The 22,628-nt window shown below is 59.3% G+C and overlaps 1 protein-coding gene across 2 annotated transcripts in view; it reads left to right on the forward strand.

The window, feature by feature from the left end:
- KIF21B (kinesin family member 21B) overlaps nt 1-22,628 on the forward strand; it is a 41,924-nt gene that overhangs the window by 12,331 nt on the left and 6,965 nt on the right. The window contains exons 2-33 of one of the 2 annotated variants that reach the window (XM_064471810.1): nt 1,110-1,332; nt 1,687-1,869; nt 4,860-5,009; nt 5,244-5,378; nt 5,760-5,927; nt 6,440-6,555; nt 7,101-7,296; nt 7,685-7,874; nt 7,986-8,049; nt 8,528-8,752; nt 9,059-9,140; nt 9,625-9,742; nt 10,047-10,238; nt 10,916-11,115; nt 11,295-11,402; nt 11,848-11,916; nt 12,276-12,505; nt 12,898-13,045; nt 13,143-13,337; nt 14,168-14,269; nt 14,407-14,572; nt 14,874-14,934; nt 15,254-15,311; nt 15,823-16,028; nt 16,505-16,579; nt 16,750-16,863; nt 17,537-17,575; nt 19,359-19,495; nt 19,793-19,973; nt 20,851-21,015; nt 21,538-21,655; nt 22,410-22,580. In XM_064471810.1, coding sequence (XP_064327880.1) covers nt 1,110-1,332; nt 1,687-1,869; nt 4,860-5,009; nt 5,244-5,378; nt 5,760-5,927; nt 6,440-6,555; nt 7,101-7,296; nt 7,685-7,874; nt 7,986-8,049; nt 8,528-8,752; nt 9,059-9,140; nt 9,625-9,742; nt 10,047-10,238; nt 10,916-11,115; nt 11,295-11,402; nt 11,848-11,916; nt 12,276-12,505; nt 12,898-13,045; nt 13,143-13,337; nt 14,168-14,269; nt 14,407-14,572; nt 14,874-14,934; nt 15,254-15,311; nt 15,823-16,028; nt 16,505-16,579; nt 16,750-16,863; nt 17,537-17,575; nt 19,359-19,495; nt 19,793-19,973; nt 20,851-21,015; nt 21,538-21,655; nt 22,410-22,580 — 4,585 coding nt within the window. The remainder of the gene's footprint in view (nt 1-1,109; nt 1,333-1,686; nt 1,870-4,859; nt 5,010-5,243; nt 5,379-5,759; nt 5,928-6,439; nt 6,556-7,100; nt 7,297-7,684; nt 7,875-7,985; nt 8,050-8,527; nt 8,753-9,058; nt 9,141-9,624; nt 9,743-10,046; nt 10,239-10,915; nt 11,116-11,294; nt 11,403-11,847; nt 11,917-12,275; nt 12,506-12,897; nt 13,046-13,142; nt 13,338-14,167; nt 14,270-14,406; nt 14,573-14,873; nt 14,935-15,253; nt 15,312-15,822; nt 16,029-16,504; nt 16,580-16,749; nt 16,864-17,536; nt 17,576-19,358; nt 19,496-19,792; nt 19,974-20,850; nt 21,016-21,537; nt 21,656-22,409; nt 22,581-22,628) is intronic. The other variant, XM_064471811.1, reaches the window with a different exon arrangement.

Genomic DNA, 22,628 nt, shown 5'->3' on the forward strand with positions numbered 1-22,628 from the left:
CTGGCTGGCAAGGAGTGGTGGCTCCTGCAGAGCCCCAGTCCGCAAAGTGTCTGCTGTGGTTGCTGCACCGGCTTGCCAGCGATGCGGCTTCAGAGGAATTAATAGCTGTGTTTATGAAGCACCCAGGGAGGGGAGATGTGCAGTCATTAGCTCTAATGAGAGCTGTTTGCCATGGCGCTTGGCTCTGCACTCCCTCTTTCTCCATGAGTCCCCTGGGACCAGCCAGCTTCCCACAGCCAGCAATCTGCCAAAAGCTGGAGCTGCTGCAGCCCTAACACGCCCCAGTGCCTGCGCCGAAGCAGAGCGGTGCCTGTGTGGGTCCGGCCATTCCGTACCCAAATTTCTTGGGGAGGGGTTGAGCGCAGTGGGTTGGTCGTGTGTGCTGCCAGAGCCAGGAGCCCAGCACAGCCTGTCCCCTTCCCATCTGCCGAGCCCATGGCTGGGACAGCCACTGGGCTGGGCGGTGGTTTGGTTTAGGTGGTTGTTTTGGCGCTGGGACTGTCTCGTCGTGTTTTGCATTTTGCATTTCAAGCCTTTGTAAGTGCAGTTTGATGTCGCTGCCTCTCAAGCGAGCGCGGCTGGCTGCAGCGCGGGCCGGCTGCCCATCCATACCCTGGCAGTCCCCATCAGGGCAGCTTCGATGTATTGATCGGTGCCTACGTGCAGCCCAGAGCTCGCTGCCGGGCTGGGGACGTCATGGTGAACGAACCAGCGCAGGCATGGGGCAGCTGACTGGCCCCACATGGGCCGTGTGGGGCCATATTCAGTTGTCAGTGCAAGGGCAGTTTTAAGTGCAGGCTGCGTGTCGTTACCAGCTCTGCCTGTGCTGTGAAACCCAGCCTGTCACCTTGGCTGCGGAGGTGGCTGGTGGCATCACTTGGATGCACCAGCCTCTTTGCTCAGTCACAAATGGACCTCTGCTGCGTGCAGAGGTTGAAGCATCCCCCGCGCTGTTTGCTCCACACCGCAGGCAGAGATGCTGCCGGTTTCCTGCCTGCAGCAGCCACGGTGCCAGCACGGGCCACGCACGCATACTCAGGACCAGGCTTGTGTCCCCCAGGACGAGGGTGAGCCCTGAGGCTGCCCTCAGCCCGCTTCTCTCCCTGCAGAATCCGTCCCCAACTGTCCAAAGAGAAAATAGAGGGATGTCACATCTGCACCTCAGTGACGCCTGGTGAGCCCCAGGTGCTGCTGGGGAAGGACAAGGCCTTCACCTACGATTTTGTCTTTGACCTGGACACGTGGCAGGAGCAGATCTACACGACGTGTGTGGGCAAGCTCATTGAAGGCTGCTTCGAGGGCTACAATGCCACCGTGCTGGCATACGGCCAGGTACATGCTCTGCCTGCTCCGTGGGTTCTGGCGTGGGCATCGGGCTCTCCCGCAGCGCTGGGTGCCGGGGATGCTGCGGAGGTTAGGGAAGGTAGGGGTGTATAAGCCCCTGGGTGTGGAGGGGACAGAGATGTTCCTGGGCTGGATTAGAGCTGGGGTGGGGGTGGCCTTGGTTGGGAAGGAGAGGGAGGCAGGGCTGGGGTGGGATCATGGGAGCCGGTGTGGTGGTGGGATCAGAGGGGCTCAGCAGAGGTGTTTGGGGAGCCTGGGGTGGCAGGGGGAGGTGTGGGTTGCAGCAGGCAGAGCCGAGCCTGGCAGGGCCCAGCCAGCTACCCCCTCGCTGCGTCTTCACAGACTGGTGCAGGGAAGACGTACACCATGGGCACCGGCTTCGACATGAACATCTCTGAGGATGAGCAGGGCATCATCCCACGAGCCATTGGCCACCTCTTCAGTGGCATCGAGGAGCGGAAGCGGGCGGCGCAGAGTCAGGGCATGGCAGCACCCGAGTTCAAAGTCAGCGCCCAGTTCCTGGAGGTGGGTGGCAGCAGCTCTGGATGACACTGTGGCCCTGCCCTGTCCTCTGTTCAGCTCCCACGTCCTGGGCTCCTTGAGTCCTCCATGTCCTGGCTGCTCCCAGCTGAGCTGGACCCCGCAGCAGGCACATGGCCGGGGATGCATGCCAGGGCAGAGGAGGCTCAAAGCACCTCAATGTTTTTGACCTCTTGATGGCCACAAACTGAGGTGGTGCTTTCTGGGCTGCACGGAGCACCCCCCTACGGGGAAGGGGCTCACGCCTTGGTCCCCTGGAGATTCAGGAGGCTCTGGGCTCACTCACTGCTGTTGAGGTCGAGGATAGCGGCATACCTGCTCCCCTGGGTCTGGACCGCCATTCCCAGTGAAACAGCGAAGGACTGTGCTGTTTCCCATGTCCTTTGCTGCATCTTTGACCTTGAGAATGCTTCATTGCATCCTCTCCCGCCTCTGCTTTGGCCTCCATTTCAAAAGCCTCTTCTATTAACTGTTTCTTTCCCTGGAGAAATTTGTCCCAGAAAGCCTATGGGCATTGTGTGTCTGCAGTGGTTTCCCTGGGGGCTGGTCCTGGGGTGAAAGTGCAAAGAAGTTCAAGATGGAAACTGGTTTAAGGCCCTGGTGAGAAAACAGAGGGTGGTGTTGAGCAAAGCTGAGCTCCTGAACAAACTTCATCTGGTTGGTGTCCTGGTCTACGTTAGAGCCCAGAGGAGCCAGGCAGGCAGAGAGAGAGGCTCCATGCTGTGATCTTGACTCCATGTGGCTCTGGTAGCCATCATTTCTGGGTTCCTCCAGATGTCAATGGCCTGGAGAGGGGAAGAAGTGTCCAAAGTCACCTCCTGGCCTGGAGAGCTGACTTCCTTGCTGGAGAAATCCTTCCCAATCAACTTTCCATCTGCAGAGCCCTTGTTGGCTCCCGTGGTGCTGTTGTGTCCTGCCACAACCTTCCCTCCCCACCACTTGGCCTGTCTGAGCTCCTGGCTCCTTCCTACGCATCCTTGGCCTCGTGGGGCTCCACTCTGGGGAACCTGTGGTCTGGGATGGAAACGGGGACAATTTCCTTCCAGTTCTGATGTCCTTGTGGGGGAGGAACCTTGTCAGGCTTTTCCCCTGCTGGAGAGTCTCCTAACACTGTTGGGACTGCGGCACAGTCCTGCCTTCCCTGGGCTATACGGTCAGATACTGGCCTTCAGCCCAACCTGTGTCCCCTCACCCTATGTGCCACATTTTCCCTTTCCTCTCAGCTCCCCGTATCTTCCCTCTAGGAGATCCTCTGCTGTCCAGCTCAAGCTTCCCTTGTCTCAGTTTCTCCCACTCGCTTTGGGATGACACGACACTGCCCCAAGCAGCTGGGTGACCTGTTAACTGGGGTTGGGACACACAAAGGATGAACACTGGGAGGGGATGCCTGTGCTGCCTCTGCCCCAGGCCATTCTAGGAACCATCTTCGCAGACCAAGAGGGTCCAGTGCGACCCCAGGGGTGCCTGTGACAAAGCAGTGGCCCTGCATGGGGTTACACCAGCTGCCCTGGGGATTTCCTGTAGCCTTTTTCTCTCTTCACCACCTCTGACCCCTGGTGGTTTTAACTCTCAAAATAGCCTCAGAGATGTTTGTCCAGTGACTGCGGTAGAGGATGGGAACAAGGCTTCCCTTGCTGTGTTTCAGAGCTGCTCATGGTTGTGCTCCCGAGGCCAGCTGTGCCCAGTGGGACACTGGCAGCCCCAGGGTGGGGGGAGGCCATCTGCCGGCTGTGGGGGCTTGAAGGCTTCCCAAGGGCGCTGATACGTATGGAGAGAGTAAAAACCCATTGCCTGACAGCCCGGTGACCAAGGCTGTTTGGGCCTGTTGAGGGCTTTGCCCACCGGCCCACCCTGCAGGCATGGGCATCAAACCAGGAGCTCTTGTGCTGCTGTGCCAAGACCTGTCCTACAGCTACCCTTACCCAGGCAACCCAGGGAGGGTTTTGTGGTGATAATGGCTCTCCTGTGCCAGCGTGGGCATGTGGCTGCAGCAGACACTGGTTACCAACCCCACCGTCCTGGCAGTGGTACGGGATTTGGCCCTGCTGATCCCCATCCTGTGACTCTCCTCTGGCAGCAGGCTGTCAGAGCAGGGCTTAAACCCTCAAAGAGCCCCTTTGGACCTGGAGCGGCCAGGGACAGATTAGCCTGATCTGCTTTGCTGGCCAGGAGCCTGTGGTCCTTGGGTGACCCTGCTCTCTGCACTGGAACACGGGTGTGAGAGGGTGATGTGTGGCATTGAGTGGTGGGGGGGCGCAGGACACAGATGGGCAGGGGTCTCCCTCCGCCCCAGGGTGGGAGGATGCTGCAGGGTCAAGATATGGATGGGGGCATCCTCTGTCAGCTCTGCGTCCTTGGGGTTTTTCCTGCTTGTCCAGCACTCCCTGGTCCCCTGCACCCCCCCTTTCACCTGGCAGGGGTGACCTCAGAAAGCCGAGGTGGGAGGGGAGCTCCGCTGGCTCATGTGGTCGGGGGCTCCCTGGGTGAGCAGGGAAGGCCAGGGAGATGCGTGGCTCCTGAGTGTCTCATCAGGCTCTGGGGACAGGGCTCTGAAAGTGTCCTGGTTCCTGCACAGCTGCTTGTCTAGGACAAGGTCAGGCAGCTGGAACTAACCCAGGCTGCAGCCCAGAGCTCTGCGGGGCAGACATGCCTGCACACACGTGTGTGCACACACGCACATTCCTTCTGGGCATGCCGTCCCAGCTGGGTACCACTGCATGCAGGTCAGAACTTGTCTTGCATCAGCTCCTATCTGCATGCGCGTGCAAGTGCATCCTCTCCTACACTTGCACGCACACCAGCTCTCCCGGTCAGCCTTGCCTAAGCACACACATGTGCATGTACGTGTCAACACACGCACACCCCCAGCTGTGCAGCCTGCCCTCCTGGGCAGCTCCTGTTGGTGCCGCTGTGCTGGGCCAGAGCAGCCTCCTGCTTACAAGCACTCACCCCGCACCTGCTTCCACCCCACTCAGCTCTACAATGAGGAGATCCTGGACCTGTTTGACAGTGCCCGTGACCCGGATGCACGCCACCGCAAATCCAACATCAAAATCCATGAGGATGCCAGTGGGAGCATCTACACCACGGGGGTCACGTCGCGCCTCATTAGCTCACAGGATGAGGTGGGTGTGGGACGGGGCAGATGGGGAGGAGGGATGGCAGCTGAGTGCCCGCTGGGCAGGGATGTGCTGCGTGGGGATGGCCAGGTGATGGGATCTCACCTGGGATGGAACAGAGCAGCCCTGGGGTGATGCAGGGAGAGGTCAGTGTGCCCACTGGGCTGTGGCAGGGTGCTGTCCTGACTCCCTAACAGGGTGCCTCAAGGTTTTGTGCTTCCCTGCCCCATGTCATTGCAGCTGATCCAGTGCCTAAAGCAGGGGGCTCTTTCCCGCACCACTGCCAGCACCCAGATGAACGTGCAGAGCTCCCGGTCCCATGCCATCTTCACCATTCACCTGTGCCAGATGAGAGTGTGTGCCCGCCCAGAGATGGTGAGATGTGCTCCCGCCTCGTGGCTGGGCTGTTCCTGGGCCTGATACCCAGGCAATCTGGGGGGGTCCCTTGGAAAGGGGAGAGGGTTTGAAGTCTTGCAAAGAGAGGCAGGGCTTTGTCTTGCTTCTTTACAGTCATAGCCAGAGTTAGCATTTAACGAGAGCAGAGGTCTGCCCTGGTGCAGGCCCATCCAAGGCAGGGATGATTGGCCCAAGGGATGGCCCAGAGCAAGCTGCTGTTGGGATCCTCTCCCCCATCCTTGAGGGGCTGGATGTGGAGGGTAGAATGCTCAGGCTTTTGCTGATGTCTGTGTGGCCAAGGGAGCTCCTGCCTGCTCCAGGTCCATGGTGGTGACCGTCTCCATGTGTGCCTGGCCACAGGTGAACGGGGAGGTCACCAGCCTTCTGGATGGAGCCCAGCCCACCACCGAGTATGAGACCCTCATGGCCAAGTTTCACTTCGTAGACCTGGCTGGCTCAGAGAGGCTGAAGCGAACGGGTGCTACTGGCGAGAGAGCGAAGGAAGGCATCTCCATCAACTGTGGGCTGGTATGGCCCTGGGCACTGGCATGCAAGGGGAACGGGGAGGCAGGGCCTGCCTAGGGGAGCCTGGATCACCTTTGGGTCCTGCTTGGAGCTGCTCTGGGCTGTTGGCGTTGCTGCTGTCTCTGCTGGGGTTTATGTTACCCGGACCTGTAGGCAGGAGTATGCACACTCCAAAACGCCAGTGGTGAGGGCACAGCTCTGCTGCTAAGGGCAGGACTACGGGGAGGAATACACCGGGGCACAAGGGTGCAAGTCCCCAAAACATCGACATCTGCTAACCTGAGCTTAAAAAAAACCTCCAGGGCTCAGTGCTGCTCGTCAGTGCATGTGGGAGGGAGGCACAGCCCAGGGAAGGGGGACAAAAGCTGTGCCTGGCAAGAGAAGCCCCACGCCTCCACCTCTTGCACCCCAAACCTGTGCCACAGCACATGTCCCAGGCCTGATGTGCTGGCTACATGACAGCTGTATTCTCAGAAGGGGCTGAATTTGGGGGGCCCTTTCCTTTGTGTTGGTAGCTGGCCTTGGGGAACGTCATTAGTGCCCTCGGAGACCAGAGCAAGAAAGTTGTGCACGTGCCCTACCGTGACTCCAAGCTCACCCGCCTGCTGCAGGATTCCCTCGGGGGCAACAGGTAAGGGGGTCCCACGCCAGGGCTGAGCCCTTGGGGACTCAAACGCCTCATGGGTTGCCCACTGGGGAAGGGATGCCTCCTGGCAGGCAGTACATGATTGCAGATGTAAAGACCGTGGCTCCTCGTGAGCCCCAGGCGCAATTAGCCAGCTTTGGCGCAATTAGCTGGTGCAAAACACTCCAGAGCCCTTGCAGACCTGGGACTTGGCAGGTGGTGTTGCCCAGCATGGGATGGATTGAATTCCCTGGCTCCTTTGAGGATACTTCTCTGAAGACCCCGTTCTTCCCCAGCAATCCTGGCATGTGTAGCCTTGGCTGGGGGCGGTTGACTTTGCTCAGTGCTGCATGATGTGTTGCTTGCGGGGTCTTGCCGGTACTCTGGCCTGGGAGGGGCTGAACCCAGTTTATACCTTGGTTATAAACCACAGAAGGGCCTAGGACGGGTGGCTGGGGACATGTGGCCTATGCTGGGTGCCGGTGTCCATGTACAGAATTGGTGCAGGGTGGGGGAAACTGTCCCTTCACCCTGACCCTCACCTCCCCAAGCCAAACCATCATGATTGCCTGCGTGAGCCCATCTGACCGGGACTTCATGGAGACCCTGAACACGCTCAAGTATGCCAACCGGGCTCGCAACATCAAGAACAAGGTGGTGGTGAACCAGGACAAGACAAGCCAGCAGATCAGTGCCCTGCGGGCTGAGATTGCCCGCCTGCAGATGGAGCTGATGGAGTACAAGGCGGTGAGTGGCTGAGTGAGCCTGCAGAGGTAGGATGGAGGCAGGACCAGAAAGCCTCCTCCTTGTGTTTTAATTCAGGCAATTTTAGCAGGAAAGACCCTCCTGCCTACTTTGATAGGAGTAACTGCTAGGAGAGGCCAGGAGCCTTAAGAGACAGGGGCTCAGCTCCTGCCCTGCCACAGGCAGCACTTTGGGCAAGTCTCTTAGGGATGTTATGGCAGGAAGAAGCCTTGAAGCCTCTCTCACCCTCTGCCTTTTAACTCAGGCCTTCCTGGTCCTTAGACTTGTCCCTGTCCCTGCTTTGGTGGCTGGGGCTGCCCCCAGGGCTGCAGTGGTGGACCCCATGTCCCAGCTTGCGCTGCACTCAGGGGCTCCCCTCCTGTCCCCACAGGGCAAGCGGGTCATCGGGGAGGATGGCTCGGAGGGCTACAGCGACCTTTTCCGTGAGAACGCCATGCTGCAGAAGGAGAACAGTGCCCTGCGCATGCGGGTGAAGGCCATGCAGGAGGCCATCGATGCTATCAACAGCAGGGTCACCCACCTCATGAGCCAGGAGGCCAATCTGATGTTGGCCAAGGCAGGTGAGGCTGGGCTAGTGCGTGGCGTGGTGGGTCAGCCTGGCCAGTGTAGCTGGGATGGGTGCTGTGGTGCCCATGTCTTGTCTTCATCCACCCACGCCTCTGCTCCTCCAGGTGATGGTAATGAAGCCATTGGTGCCCTCATCCAGAACTACATCCGGGAGATTGAAGAGCTGAGGTGAGCTGGGCATCGGGGCTGATGGGTCACCTAGGTTCCCTGGCTGGTGGGTGCTGTCGTGGGGTCTGAGCCCAGGTGTGGCTCACAGCTCTGTCTCTCCAGTGTCACTGGGGTGAGTTGTAAGCCCTGTTGGAGTAGCACCTGACTGCATTGCTGCTACACTGGGGCTTTGGTTTGCTGGGCAGTGCTTTGGCCATTGTCGTCCTTTGTGTGGCCGTTGATGGACTGGGAGATCCTGGCGAGAGTGCCTTGTGTCTCCAAGGGACTGCTGGCCCCTCAAAGCTGGGTCCATCCCAGTCTCTTGTGTGATCGTGGGACCCTGTCTTGCAGCATCCTGAGCTTCTGACCCAACAGGAATGGGAATGGCTTTGTGGTGACTCTGTCCCTGGTGTACACCATCCTAAAACCAGGCAAGATCCCTTCCTCCAGGGACAGTGGGGTGTCACCTCTTTGACCACATCCTGTCTCCACTCCCTAGGACGAAGCTCCTGGAGAGCGAATCCATGAATGAGTCTCTGCGTCGCAGCCTCTCGCGTGTCTCTGCCCGGCCCCCCTACTCCATGGGCTCGTCCCCAGCATCTGGCTTGGCTGGCCTGTGCAGCCCCGCTGCGCCGGTGGAGGCGGAGGCCTCTGATGTCCTCCGGCGGGCCAAGCAGGACCTGGAGCGCCTGAAAAAGAAAGAGAGGAGGCAGCGGAGAAAAAGGTGAAGGCAGCTGCTGTGCAGTGTTGGGAAGGGGGAGGCTGCGTGTCCGTCCCTGTCTGTCCCTGTGTGGTCAGGTATCCTGCTTCCCCCACCTGTGATAACGGCAGAGCACTGAGACAGAACCCCGATGCCTGGGTTCCCCTCCGAGCGCTGCCTTGCCCTTGGTCTCCTTCTCACCTACCACATGATCCCAGAGGCTGTTTCCCCCAAAGCGTCCAAGAGCAGGAGGTGCGGGGGGCCCCAGCAGGACCTGTCCCTGGGCTCCCCCATGCTGGGACTCACCAGTACCCCTCTGCTCTCCCCCAGCCCGGAGAAGGAAGCATTTAAGAAGCGGCAGAAACTGCAGCAGGACAATGGGGAGGAGACGGATGAGAATGAGGTAGAAGAGGTGAGTGCGCTTTGTGCTCATACTGAGGGGGGTGTTTGGGTACGAAGCGTTGTCATGGCCCCACCTGGGAGAAGGACCAAGCCCAGCCTGGCCCAGCAAGCAGGCTGGAGGGGTCATGGAGCCGAGGACTTCGTGCTGGGGTAGGGGGGAGCTGGGTGCTCCCCAACCAGCCCTGCTGGGGAGCGAGGAGCCCACAGCTTTTTGGGCTTGGTTTCGATAAGCATAGGTGAAGGGGGGTTTGGGGGATGCAGTGCTACTCAGCTGGAAAGGGATGGATGGGGCACAGAGCTACTCTCAACAGTGTATGCTGGGGGTCCAGAAATGGTGCTGCAGCCCCTGGGCATCCTGTGTGGGAATCTGAGTCCCGTTGTGGGGGCTGCAGCCCATTGCTGTGGGGTGGGCTCAGGTTTGGATGAGGGAAGAGCTGCAGAGAGAAGGGCAAGGCCATGCTGCAAGCTGAGGTTAGGCACTCGTCTCTTAGGAGGAGGAGGAGGAGCAGGACGAGAGTGGCTGTGAGGAGGAGGATGGACGTGAGGATGATGATGAAGACTCAGGCAGTGAAGAGAGCCTGGTGGACTCAGACTCGGATGCAGAGGAGAAGGGTAAAGTGAGGAGCATGCAGCCCAGGGTATGGGGGTGCATTTGCTGGTGTCTCCTGGCACTGAGCTCTGGTCCTGGGAAGGGAGAGTCTGTTGGGATGACATGGCCACATCTCCTCTGGGGGGCTTTGAAAAGCACCAGGGTTGCTGCAGGGAGTCTCCAACACTCTTTGGGGTGCTGCTGCTGCCCAGTGGTGTGGGTTCCCATTGGCTCCCTTTGCCCTTGCCCTGTGCTGTGGCTCAGTGGGGCCATAGGAGCAATGCTCCACCATCCCTCCCAGCCTGACTGTCCCCCACCGGCTTCCAGCTGTGAATTTCCAGGCTGACCTGGCGGATCTAACTTGCGAGATAGAGATCAAGCAGAAGCTGATTGATGAGCTGGAGAACAGCCAGCGGCGCCTGCAGACCCTCAAGCACCAGTATGAGGAGAAGCTGATCCTGCTGCAGAACAAGATTCGGGACACACAGCTGGAGCGGGACCGGGTCCTGCAGAACCTCAGTGAGAACCGCCTCACCCATGGGATCCCAGCCCCGCAGCATTGGGCCCCAGTCCCTGCTCCTGTCCAGCTAACTCAGAGCCAGATCATGCCCCCCCCCCGCATGCAGCACTGGCTCTGATAGAGCTTTGCCATCCCTCTGCCTCTGCTTGAGCCCCTGGGACCCCCAGGACCCTGCTTGTCTTGCTGTGAGAGCGGGACTAGTCAGCTGAAGACCTCCTCACCCCACTGGTGCCGGAGAGGTGGCTGGAAAGGATGGTGAGGCAAAGCCTCTTCTAGCCTTGAACACAGCTTCATGAGATATGGGACCACTTGGGGAGACTGAGGTGCTGAGGGACACATGAAGACCCCAAAGGCCTAGTGGTGTAGCTGGTCTCTAGGCTCAGTGGGACAGGATCACCCATGCATATGGCTGTAGGTCCAGGTCTGCAGCTCCTCTGTCTGCAGTGCCTGTGCTGTAACCCTCTGTCCCTACCCTGTGCTGGGCCCTAACCCATCTCTTCCAGTGGGTGTCCCCAGACAGACACCAGCCTGTGACAGGGCCAGAGCAGAGGGGCGAGGGAGGGGTCTGGCGGAATCAGGGCAGGGAAGCAGTGCCCAGTGCCTCCAGGCAGGGTGTGTAGGTGCGGGAGGAGCCCTGGGTGCATGGCCATCATAAGCCCTCTCCTTGTTTCCCCAGGCACCATGGAGTGCTACACAGAGGAGAAAGCCAACAAGATCAAAGCAGACTATGAGAAGCGGCTAAAGGAGATGAACCGGGACCTGCAGAAGCTCCAGGCGGCCCAGAAGGAGCACGCTCGCCTGCTCAAGAACCAGTCCCGCTATGAGCGGGAGCTGAGGAAGCTGCAGGCGGAGGTGGCCGAGATGAAGAAGGCAAAGGTACCTGGACATTGCAGGGCAGGGCGGGCGTCCCCGGTCAAGTCTGGCTCCCTGCTCAAAAGCAACGTTTTCCACTCCTGGTGGCAAGTGCAAGACATCTGTCTGTCTGTCCGTCTGGTGGGTGGGTACCCTGGGACAGTCAGGTGCCCACACCGACATGCAGTACCTTCCCATTCCAGGTTGCGCTGATGAAGCAGATGCGGGAGGAGCAACAGCGGAGGCGGCTGGTAGAGACAAAGAGGAATCGGGAGATCGCGCAGCTCAAGAAGGAGCAACGCCGGCAGGAGGTGAGAGCCCAGCCGGCCCACGTGCCACTGGGCGTCCCCACGCAGGAAGGGAACTGGGCTGGCTTGGGGTGGATGTTTGTCCTGCTCTGACACTCTGAGGTGCTCATGAACATCAGTTGGTGAAGCTCGGGGCCCTGCTACACCCATGGCCTCGCCAGTGGCTGTGCAGCCCCAGCAGAACACACCTGGCTGAGTAGCTCCCAAGGGCTTCCTGCAGCTCCCAGTGTGCTTGGGGGGGCATGCTGTGAGCTCCCTGCCATGCTCGGGGGGGCAATGTGCCATCAGGGCCATCCTCAAGGCCGAAACCTGCTCACTGTTAAAGTCAGAAGTGAGACTGTTCATGCCAAAGTAACTGCTCCACGCTTTGGTGGTGGGAGCCCTGGGACTGCGACCATCGCTGGGGTGTCTGGGCAGGACCCCAGGGGTGTCTCTCTCTCTCGTGCAGTTTCAGATCCGGGCGCTGGAGTCTCAGAAGCGGCAGCAGGAAATAGTGCTGCGGAGGAAAACCCAGGAGGTGAGGGCCCGGGAGGCGGGTTGCCTCAGCCCTTAGCTCAGAGACGCTCTGTCCTCCAGGCAGTGCCAGCTCTGGGAGCAGGATTCCCAAAAGGGTGGGAGGAGTTTTATGGCTCAGTAACAAGGTGGGAGATGGTTGCAGGCAGCAGAGGAATTGCTCATCTCCCTGGGCAGCTGAGCCCAGTGGCCAGGGACAGGCTGTGAGGGAGAAGGGGGAAACCCATGGGGCGCAAATGGCCTTGGGGCTTCAGGTCCCCAGAGCTGCCACTCTCGGTCCCGTGGGGACCTGGGCATGATAGTGACAGGTTTAGGCTGGTGACACCCGTCTAACACCCTCTCCTCTGCCCCTCCTCTGGGCAGGTCTTGGCGCTGCGCCGTCTTGCCAAGCCCATGTCAGACCGGGTCACAGGCAGGATGAGCCAGAAGCCAGCCATGCTGGACTCGGGCGCAGAGGTCTCAGCCAGCACCACCTCCTCCGAGCCAGAGTCCGGTGCTCGCTCAGTCTCCAGCATCGTGCGCCAGTGGAACAAGAAAATCAACAACTTCCTGGGAGACCCCTCATCCTCTGTGAATGGGGCTCGGCCCACCAGGTCAGGGCAGGGGCTGCGTGGATGGGTGATGAGGCATCCCAGGACTCCCATGTCTGGCTTTTGGCTGGTGGCAGAGGCTGAATGCCAGCTTCTTATTGTGCATTTGGCCCATGTTAAACCACTGACCCAGTAACGGGCTGTGCTGGCAGCGTGTGACTGTCACCTGGGCTTGAGCCGAGCCCTGGCCTTCCACGAGTGTTAAACACTATGGCACAAACCCTTTGGGCTCATCTGTTGTCCCTCTCTTTGCTAAAGGGTGGTGGGAAAGTTGGGCAATCCATAAATGACGCAGATGCCTCCTCCGCTCCCAGCCAGCCAGAGCCCAGGCATCCTTTTGGGGTAAGCACAGCTGTCCGGGCTGGTCGCCCATGTACCTCTTCTCCCGGCTGTAGGAAGAAGTTTCCCAAGAAGGGGACGAGTCAGACCTTCAGCAAAGCCGCCCGCCTCAAGTGGCAGTCACTTGAGCGGCGCATCTTTGACATCGTCATGCAGAGGATGACCATCGTCAACCTGGAGGCTGACATGGAGCGGCTCATCAAGGTGATGGTGGCACTGGCGACAGAGAGGGCTGGGTGGTGGGTGCGGGGCAGGGGGACAGCCATGTCAACAGTGCCAGTCCCCCTCCCTTTTCCTTCAGAAACGCGAGGAGCTGGCACTGCTGCAGGAAGCACTGCTGGGTAAGAGGGCGAAACTGCAGGCAGAGAGCCCCAAGGAGCAGAAAGGGCTGCAGGAGCTGAACGAGGAGATCGAGGTGCTGGGGGCCAACATCGACTACATCAACGACAGCATTTCTGACTGCCAGGCCACCATCATGCAGATCGAGGAGACCAAGGTGGGCAGCTGGACTCGGCCCAGCTGGTGGGGAAGAGGGTGGGAACACCCCTGGGAGGTGAGTGTGTCCTCGGGCACAGCTAAGCTGGGCATCCCGGAGTCTTCCTCTGAGCTGTGTCACACGCTCAGTCACGCTGCACCCACACAGTCACTTCTCATTAGGTGGTCAATTGTAGAGGGGAGTGCTGCCAGGTCCTTGCACGTCTGTGGGCAGGTGGCCGGTGCCCCACTGCCCAGGGTGTAGGGAAGCCACAGCCCCCAACCTGCCCGTGGGGCTGGCATTCATCTGTCCTCATGGGATTTTCATGTGCTGGAGACATCCCAGGGAGGACTGGGTTTTTTTCCAGCAGAAACCTTGCAGGTTTTGTGTCTGGTTTTGATACTGGGCATGCCACAGAGGTGCTGTGCAGCTCCTGGCTCCTTTCAGCTGCAGCCTGGACTGGAGGCTGTGTGCTGTCTCTGGTTCGTCCCCGGCTGTCACCTAGGTTGCCTGGGAAGAAGGGGCTGTTGTTAATTCACACTAGCCTTTGGGCTGCTGACCTGATCTGCTGTGGATTCAGGTGAGGCTGGTGTCTGCAGATTAGCAAGTAATTAGGTGTTGGCACCAGGATTCCTGTAGCAGCACAGAAGCCCTTCGGGTTGCACTGGCCATCTCCATGGCTGGATCTCCCCAGCAGCCACTTGAGCAGACTGAGGAGAGCAGGCATCGGGAATGGCCAGCGCTGGCAGGGGATGGAGGTGCGGTGCTGGCCGCGGCGCCCATTTTGCCTGTCCCACACCCAGCAGCAAAGCTCCACCGCTGCATCCAATGCCTGTCCTTCCACGTTTCAGGAGGAGCTGGACTCCACGGACACCTCGGTGGTGATCAGCTCCTGCTCCCTGGCCGAAGCCCGGCTCCTGCTGGACAACTTTCTGAAGGCCTCCATCGACAAGGTGCGGGGCCCAGCCGGGACCTGTGTGCATGATGGGGCTTTCCGCAGCTGGGGAGGGGAGCAGGGTGCCAGGGTGGGGACCCAGCGGTGGGGACCCGAGACACCTGCCTGAGGCCCAGCGTGGCCGCCCTTCCCCAGGGGCTGCAGGTGGCACAGAAGGAGGCCCAGATCCGCCTGCTGGAGGGGCGCCTGCGGCAGACAGACGTGACCGGCTCCTCACAGAACCACGCCATCCTGGATGCCCTGCGGGAGAAGGCCGAGTCGCACCCCGAGCTGCAGGCCCTGATCCACAACGTCCAGCAAGGTGGGACCCAGGGCTGGTGCACCCTCACACCAGCCATGCTGCCTGTGGGGTGAGGTGCCCACCCATGCTGGCCCCCCAAGAAACACCTGGAGGTGCCATGGCTGGGACCAGCGCGCCCAGGGCTGCCCCAAGGGCGATGTTGGGTGTGGGAATATGTGGTCCAGCCACCACACAACAGGGATGAGGGCCGGGTTCCTGTCCCCAACCATCCGGGCTGTCCCCTCCACTGCACGGTTCAGACGGGGCTCAGCACGATGGGGTCCCCTCTGCGCTCCTGACACACACTCTCCCTCCTGCACAGAGAACGGCTACACCAGCACGGATGAGGAGGTCTCGGAGTTCAGCCTGGCTTCAGATGGGAGGTGAGAACCCTGCCCAGCCCTGCACAAGCTGGTGGTGGCTGGGGAGGCCAGGGGTGGGGCAGGACGTCTGGTGCCACCCATGGGACCTGACAGATGGACTTGGATGAGCAAAGGCCCACCTAAGATTTCCTGTGGTGCCCAGCCCTTGGGGAGGGGGGCAGAGAAGTCTCTCAGACACCAGTGAGGACTAGGTCACCCCTTGGAGAAAGGGAGCTGGGGAGCAGGGGGTGACCCAAGGAGTCTGCTGGGCCAGTGGCAGCCGGCTCTCTGAAAGGAATTTGGCACTGAAGATCCATCTTTGCTGCCTTTTCCTTTGCAGCATCTCCCAGTCTTTCACCATGAAGGGCTCGGCAAGCCAGGATGACTTCACGTTCAAGGTTAGTTGGTCTTCCTGTGTGGGCCCATCACAGGGCATGGGAGGAGGGGCGGAGGGGCACATTGCTCAGTGATGCTCCAGGCCTCTGCTCTGCAGCCTGACCCTTGGAGAGCCAGGCTTGGCGTAAGGCAGTATGGCTGGTCTCTGGGTGGGGTCAGCTCTAGGCAAGGGGGAAGCCAGGCCTCCTGGTCTTGGGGTCCTCTGAAGCAACAGAGACTTGGGAAACACCCACCACATCAGCCAATACCCTCCAGATTTGAGTGGGTGCCAGGGAGGTCCCTGTGCAGTGCTGCGTCCATTGCAGGCAAAGGTGGAGGAGAGCGCCTGTTATTCTGCACAGGCTGTCACATTTGTTTAGAGTACGGAGAGCCGTCACTGACGGGCATCCCAGCATGACACGGGGTACTCAACCTCCTGTGGCCAGAGATGAGCTGCCCCAGCCCACAGCTCTCTGGCTGCTCGTGCTGTCCTCCCCCACACTGCCTGTGCCTGAGCCCTCTGCCCTGCTCTAGGGAGAGCCCAAGCTCTCGGGGCAGATGAAGGCAGTGTCAGCTGAGTGTCTCGGACCCACGCTGGATGTCTCCACCAAGAACATCACCAAGTCTTTGGCATCCCTCATGGAGATCAAAGAGGATGGAATAAGCTCCTCCATCCGAGACGCCTATTACAAGGAGAAAGTGTCACGCACCATCAGCCTGCCCACGCGAGGAAGCACCTTGTGAGCATGGGGTGATGGGTCTCTGGGCATTGGGAGGCTCATGAAGGCGTGGGCCACCAGGTGGGAAGCTGTACCCTGGCTGTAGAGTTGCAGAGAGGTGAGGCTGACCCCAATTCTGCATCTGTCCAGGCTTGTCCTGCAGCAAGTGGTGGTGGATTTCTCCAGTGGGACTTGGAGAGTGTCTAGGAATAAGTTGGTATCCTCTGCAGATGGAGAGAAGGGTACTCCAGGAGGAGGGAAAGAAAGGGGGCATGCAAGGGTCCCTGACTCACTGTCCTGGGTTATCAGCCTTCTTGGAGTCTTCTTGGGTTGCCAAAAGCTTCCATGCTTATGGGATGACTCAAGGCATCCTCTGATGAGAATGGAGGGACCCAGCTTCTCCATTTGCTCTGCTGGGGAAGGACATGGGTGTTCAGCATGGAGGGATCCCAGCAGAGGGGGCAGCCACTCACTGTGCTCTGTTTCACTTGCTTTAGTCCCAGGCAATCTCGTGGCTCAGACACTTCGCCTCTGACAAGGAGGAAATCCTATGACCGTGGGCAACCTGCCAGGTGAGCTTGGGAGCTGGAGAAATGGCAACATGGGCAGGGAGAGGCTGGGTGGCCCAGACAAGTGGGGAGAGATGCTGGCTGGGCCAGCTCTTGCTGGGCCCTGGTGTGCCAGGCAGCTGCCAGGTGAGCAGTTCCTGAGTCATGTGTCCCTCTAATCCTTCCTGGCTCAGGCCTCCTGATGTTGGCTTCACGCCTCCCTCATCCCCACCCACCCGTCCACGCAACGACCGCAATGTCTTCTCCCGTCTCACGAGCAACCAGAGCCAGGGGTCTGCCTTGGATAAGTAAGTCCTGGTGGGGCAGGAGGGTCTGAGTGAGGGGGACCCATACCATAACAGTAACGGCACCTACTGGGTCCCATGGTGGGGTGTGGGAGCACAGGACCTGGGTCAGCTCCAGCCAGCCTCCCGTGACCATTTTCGCTCCCTGCTCCTCTCCATGAGGGGGCAGATGCTTTGCAAGGGCCATGCTGGACCCTTGTCCTGTCCTGCCTGCTGTGTGTCTCCTGAGCTTAGCTGCTTGCAGGAGCTTGCAGCCCTGGCCTCTGGCTAAGCCCTACTTGGAGACACAGCAGTGCCAGACTTGGACCACTGGAAAAGGCTGTGGAGCAGGATGGGGGCTCATGGAAGCTGAAGGACTGGCACCAACCCACAAATGCAGCTCCAGCCTCCCAGCCTCCCCCTGCAGCAGGTTGGGCAGCTGCCCTCATCTCGAAGCATTGCTAGCAGCGCTGGCATTCCCTGATGGAGATCTGCTGTCTGATCCTCACATGCACTCCTGCTCCTCTGCCCTCTCCCCTGGTTCTCCACGTGTGCTCCTCTTTCTCCTTCTCTCCCCTCCTCCTTCTCTCTGTCCTACACTGGCTTGGATGCAATAACAATCCTCCATCTCTGACTCCCACTGCCTCTTCTAGTCTGGGTTTTCTCTCCCATAATCCTGCTAATTTTCTGCCCCTAGGTCTGATGACAGCGATTCCTCTGTCTCGGAGGTGCTGAGGTATAGACAACTTTCTATTTATTATCCCTTCCTCTCCTCCTCCTTCTCTCTGTCTCATGAGTCTGCTCTCCCTTGTCCCTGCATGCTCCACCTGCGCCTTGCTGCTCTCCCCCACCTCCCTGCTTGTGTGTGCTGACCCCTCCTGGCATGCCACCTCCCGTATCTGGCTGTCCCCTTGGTTTTAGGCTCGAACCATTCCTGCTCTGATCACCCATTGGAAATGTGGCACTGGGCTCACCCATGGGCACTGGCTGGTTTGGGGTGGCAGCATGTTCTTTTCCATCTCTGATGGGCTCTCATCAGCATGACACCACCATGTCCCGTCCTGTCCCCCAGCTCTCCAGCAGGACGGTGTGATGCTGGGGAAGGGGGTGAGCAGCCCTGGGTGCTGCCAGCATGTCCTTGCAAGCATCCTCCAGGCAAATATCTCCAGGTGCTCCCCACACCTGGTTGTGCTTCCCTGGTGCTGGGTTGTGGGTGGGTGGAGCTCTTCCCCAAAGAAACCAAGTCGGATTGTGGTACAGAGGTCAGCCTTAGGGTTAAGGTGCTCCTGGGCTTGTCCCAACACCCGCTCCTGCCTCCAGAGGTTTCCCAACATGAGGGCCACCTTTCCCCCATCCTTTAGGAACATCAGCCCTCCAGCACCGGGGTGTCCCCTTGCGTTGCCCACGCCCTGAGTTCCCACCATCACTGGGGAGGTGGCACCAGCTGTGTCTGTGCTGCATCACCTTGGGCAGTTTGCTGCCAGGCAGCCGTGCCATGTCCGTTGATAACCTCTCACCCAGGGGAGCCAGGACTTCCATTCAGATTCAGTGTTGCCTTGAGACTGGTAGAAACACTAGGGGTCAGGGGAGGGCCGTTTAATGTGAGTTTGTAAGTGCAGTTGCTAAATTGGAAGGATCACATGCATTTCATTTCCAAACCCAAATTAATGAGCCTGTGTTTGTCCTCGTGACTAATGCAAACCTTACGTGGCCTCGGGCCTGCCCTTGTGCAGCCCCGTGCCTCAGCCTGCCTGTGAGACTGGCACAACTCAGTGCCCCGTGGCCGTGGGGAGGCCGTGCTTTGGGACGCCAGCTGGGAAGAGCTGTCAGTGGCCACACACGCTGGGGTCTGGAAGGGTAGTGCTGTTGGTCCTCAACACCCTGAGCACTGCTGAAGAGGGGGTTGGCAGATGCGCAGGCGTCCCTTGGAGGGAGGTTTGGCAGGGGTAGGTCCTCTCCTGCCCAGAGCCAGCGGTGGGTGCAGGGCTTCCACAGCCTTGTGACAGGGACACTGGGGGCAAACGTGGGTGCTGTACTTCCGTCACCCTCGTGGTCTCATGTAAAGGAGCGGGGCCCTGTCTCCAGCTGTCACCAGCCACAGGCTGACAGCCTCCAAGGAACTGGGGTGCTGGATATGGGTACCCTGAAACATTCATCCCAGCAGAGTTTCAGGCTGGAGAAGGCAGTTTGTCCCAGACTGACCTGAGGACCATGAGCTGAGTCTCCTGACTCCTTGGGTCTGTGCTGGCCAGGTGTGAGAGGTTCTGCAGGTGGACAGAGGCCACTGGACAGCCCCCCTTTCCCAGTTGGTATTGCTGGGGCAGAGGCAGGAGGCAGGGGCTGCTTCTGGGGAGATTCCTGGGGTTTCCGCAAAGTCCTTTGCTCAGACATGCTGGGTTCAGATGGAGGCACCCATCAAGATGCCAGGCAGTGGAAGATGCTTGGGGTGAGGCAGCTATTGCTCTCCCATGCCCCTCCACATACACCCCACCATGCTTGTTCTTTCTTTCCCACGCAAGGGGCATCATTAACCCGGTGGGTGGCACCAAGAATGCCCGGACAGCCCCGCTGCAGTGTGTCTCCGTGGCAGAAGGACACACCAAGCCTGTGCTCTGCCTGGATGCCACTGATGAGCTGCTTTTCACTGGGTCCAAAGGTGCGTGATGGACAGAGAGGTTGGGGGGGTTGCTGGCCTGCAAATGGGAGCAGGTTGGCACAGGGGAATACATGAAATGCTGGGCACCATGGGGATGGTTCCTCCTGGGCCTCTCTCCTGTCCTCTGTGTTGTGCCTTGCCCTGCACTGCCCTGGTGCTGGGGCTTTCTGGCTCTTTTCCTCTGGCTCTGTGGGTGGAGGGAGGCAATGCTCAGAAGGGTTATTACCCCCATGCCACCATGCCCTCAGAGGGACCCCTCCCAGCCTGACGCTCTTGGGCACTTTCCTCCTCTCACAGACCGGAGCTGCAAAATGTGGAACCTGGTGACAGGCCAAGAAATTGCTTCCCTCAAGGGTCACCCAAACAACGTGGTTTCCATCAAGTACTGCAGCCACACGGGGCTGGTGTTCACCGTGTCCACGTCGTACATCAAAGTGTGGGACATCCGGGACTCAGCCCGGTGCATCCGCACCCTCACGTACGTGGCAGGCGGGAACAGCTGTGGGGGACCCTGGGCACTCTGGGCATCTCTGGCTTTGCAGAAGCCAGTCCCAGGATCTACTGGGTCTGGGGAGAAGGCCAAGTACCAGCTGCGTTAGTGCCAGTTTGCAGTGCTGCATCCTAAGGGAACAGGGAGGTTGGGAGAGAGCTTGGGGGGAGTGGACCCATGGGGACCTCCTGCAGCAAAGGCTCAGGGTGAAGAGTTTTGGAGAGATTTACAGCTACATCTGGGGATGGCCGAGAGAGCCAGCAGCTCCATAGAGGAGGCACAGCCCCTAACAGTATTGTGGCTGAGTAAATTACAGGCTTGCTGGTGGGAAACTCGGATCTTTATGAGGAGTTTGAGGACCAGAAAGGAGCATGGGACAGGCTGTGGCTGTGGTCTGCTGGTCTGGAGCAGGGATCAAATGTTATGAGAGTATGGCAGGTCAGGGTTACCAGCTCGCTCCAGCACAGAGCTCCAGCCTCAGCTCATCTACCTTGACCTAAAGGTGCAGAGGCCAAATACCTCTGCCCCCTGTGCTGACTGGCAACACTAGTCAGCTCTTCCTGCAGGAAGCAAAGAGGAGTGGGAGGAGAGAAAAGCAGCCCTCAAGTGGGAACCAGGGCAGGGTGTTCCGTGTCACGCACACACCTGACATCCTTGGCTCCTTCTGCAAGCAGGGCACTGGCCTAGGGACAGAGGTCTTGTTTATCCCTTTGTGGACAGAGAGATGGTGGTACCTATAGGGCCCATTCCTGATGTGGGACCCACCTGTGCCAGCCTGGAGCCAACAACCCCGTGTGGTTCCCGAGTGGGGCCTCAGTGGCTCTGATCTCTGCTCATCCTCCCACATTGACCTCTCTCTCCTTAGGTCTTCTGGACAGGTGATCTCTGGGGATGCGTGTGCTGGGACCACCACCCGCACTGTCACCAGCGTGCAGGGGGAGCACCAGATCAACCAGATTGCTCTCAACCCCACTGGCACCACACTCTATGCTGCCACTGGTAACTCTGTCCGCATCTGGGAGCTGAGCAGGTGAGGGGGAGTGCTGGGGTGGGCAGGACAGCTTAGGGATGCTGAGTGGAGGCTGTCTGCCCAGAGGGGCCTGAAATGACTTCCCCCAGAGAAAGTGAAAGCCTTTTAGCAATGGAAGTGGCCTAGAATAAGGACTTTGAGGACCCTTTCCTGTGGGACCCAAGGGGTGATGAGCAGCAATGGGGCTACTTGGAGTGGGGGTTATTTCCATGAGCTGCACAGAGCTTAGGAGAGGGGGAAAGACATGGGGGATGAGCAGCAGTACCCCCCTGGGTTTTGCCCTTGCCTTCTTCCCTGCCAGGTGGGCACTGGGCTGCTGACCCCTTGCTGCAGCCAAGGCTCTGTAGCCAGATGTTGACATGCTCTGAGGCTGCCTTCCTCCCCTGGCATCACTAGGAAGAAGGGGGTCCCTGCTCACAATCCCTGAAGGAAACAACTGCTCTGGAGGGCTCCAGGCCTTTGGGGGTCTCTGGTGGGAGGGTACCTGGGAAAGGGCTGGCTGACCCGTGTCATTGAACTCAGGTTGCAGCCCGTTGGGAAGCTGAGTGGCCACATAGGGCCTGTGATGTGTCTCACGGTAAACCAGACGGCGAGCAACCATGACCTGGTGGTCACAGGCTCCAAAGATCACTACGTCAAGGTACTCTCCTTCTTGGAGTGCAGAACCCTGTGTCCCATAGGGAAGCCCAGATGTTGGCAACCCTTAAGGTCTCTTCTCTCCTCCTGAAATCTGAGCCCAGATCCTGTTTTCACCTCTGCATGTGAGGTTTTTGCATATCTCAGCCCAACCTAAATCTTGCCTTTTGCTTGGTCCACAATACAAATGCACCTTTGGAGGTGGATTTGCGTTTCTCTCATCCCCTGGGCTCTGTGGTGGTATTGGCATATTATTGCTGACCCAGGTTAGCAGCTCACCCTGTTCTGCTTGATTCTCCTCCCCAGTACAGATGCTTTGTGCCTGCTTGTTCACAGCTCCAGCACAGCAAGAGCTTGCCCTTCCCTCTTAGGTTTCTGCTGGTTTTTATCAGGTTGATTGGTGCTGGCACCAGGGGAGTGGAGAGGGATGGTGAGATGATGACAGAGGCAGAATCCCACTCTTCTGACAGCTGCAAGCTGTTAGCTTGGCTCATGGAGGTGTGTGAAAGCTCACCATGAGTAAAATGCAGCAGAATGGGGGCTGTCTCTGGTGGTAGACCTCCCCTGATGGTGGCAGGACCTCTGGAGAGACCTCAGCCCCCAAAAACACTCCACTCACCAATGCCCGCTCCCATTTCCAGCATCACTCTGGGTGCCCTGAGCCTACAAAACAGAAGGCGATGGCCCAGTTCTCCAAGACAGCGTCAACTCTGTTTCCAGTGCCATCTGGGGTTCTTCACCCACTCTTTTTCCCCCAGGTGTTCGAGATTGCTGAGGGCATGGTGGGCAATATTGGCCCCACTCACAACTTTGAGCCCCCTCACTATGATGGCATCGAGTGCCTGGCCATCCAGGGAGACATCCTCTTCAGTGGCTCCAGGGACAATGGCATAAAGAAGTGGGATCTGGAGCAGCAGGAACTTATCCAGGTTTGGAGGGGAGCAAACAGCACAGGTCCTTGGGGTAACATGGGGCAG

Source organism: Phalacrocorax carbo, chromosome 23, assembly GCF_963921805.1.
Source record: "Phalacrocorax carbo chromosome 23, bPhaCar2.1, whole genome shotgun sequence".
In the NCBI taxonomy this organism is placed as follows: Eukaryota; Metazoa; Chordata; class Aves; order Suliformes; family Phalacrocoracidae; genus Phalacrocorax; species Phalacrocorax carbo.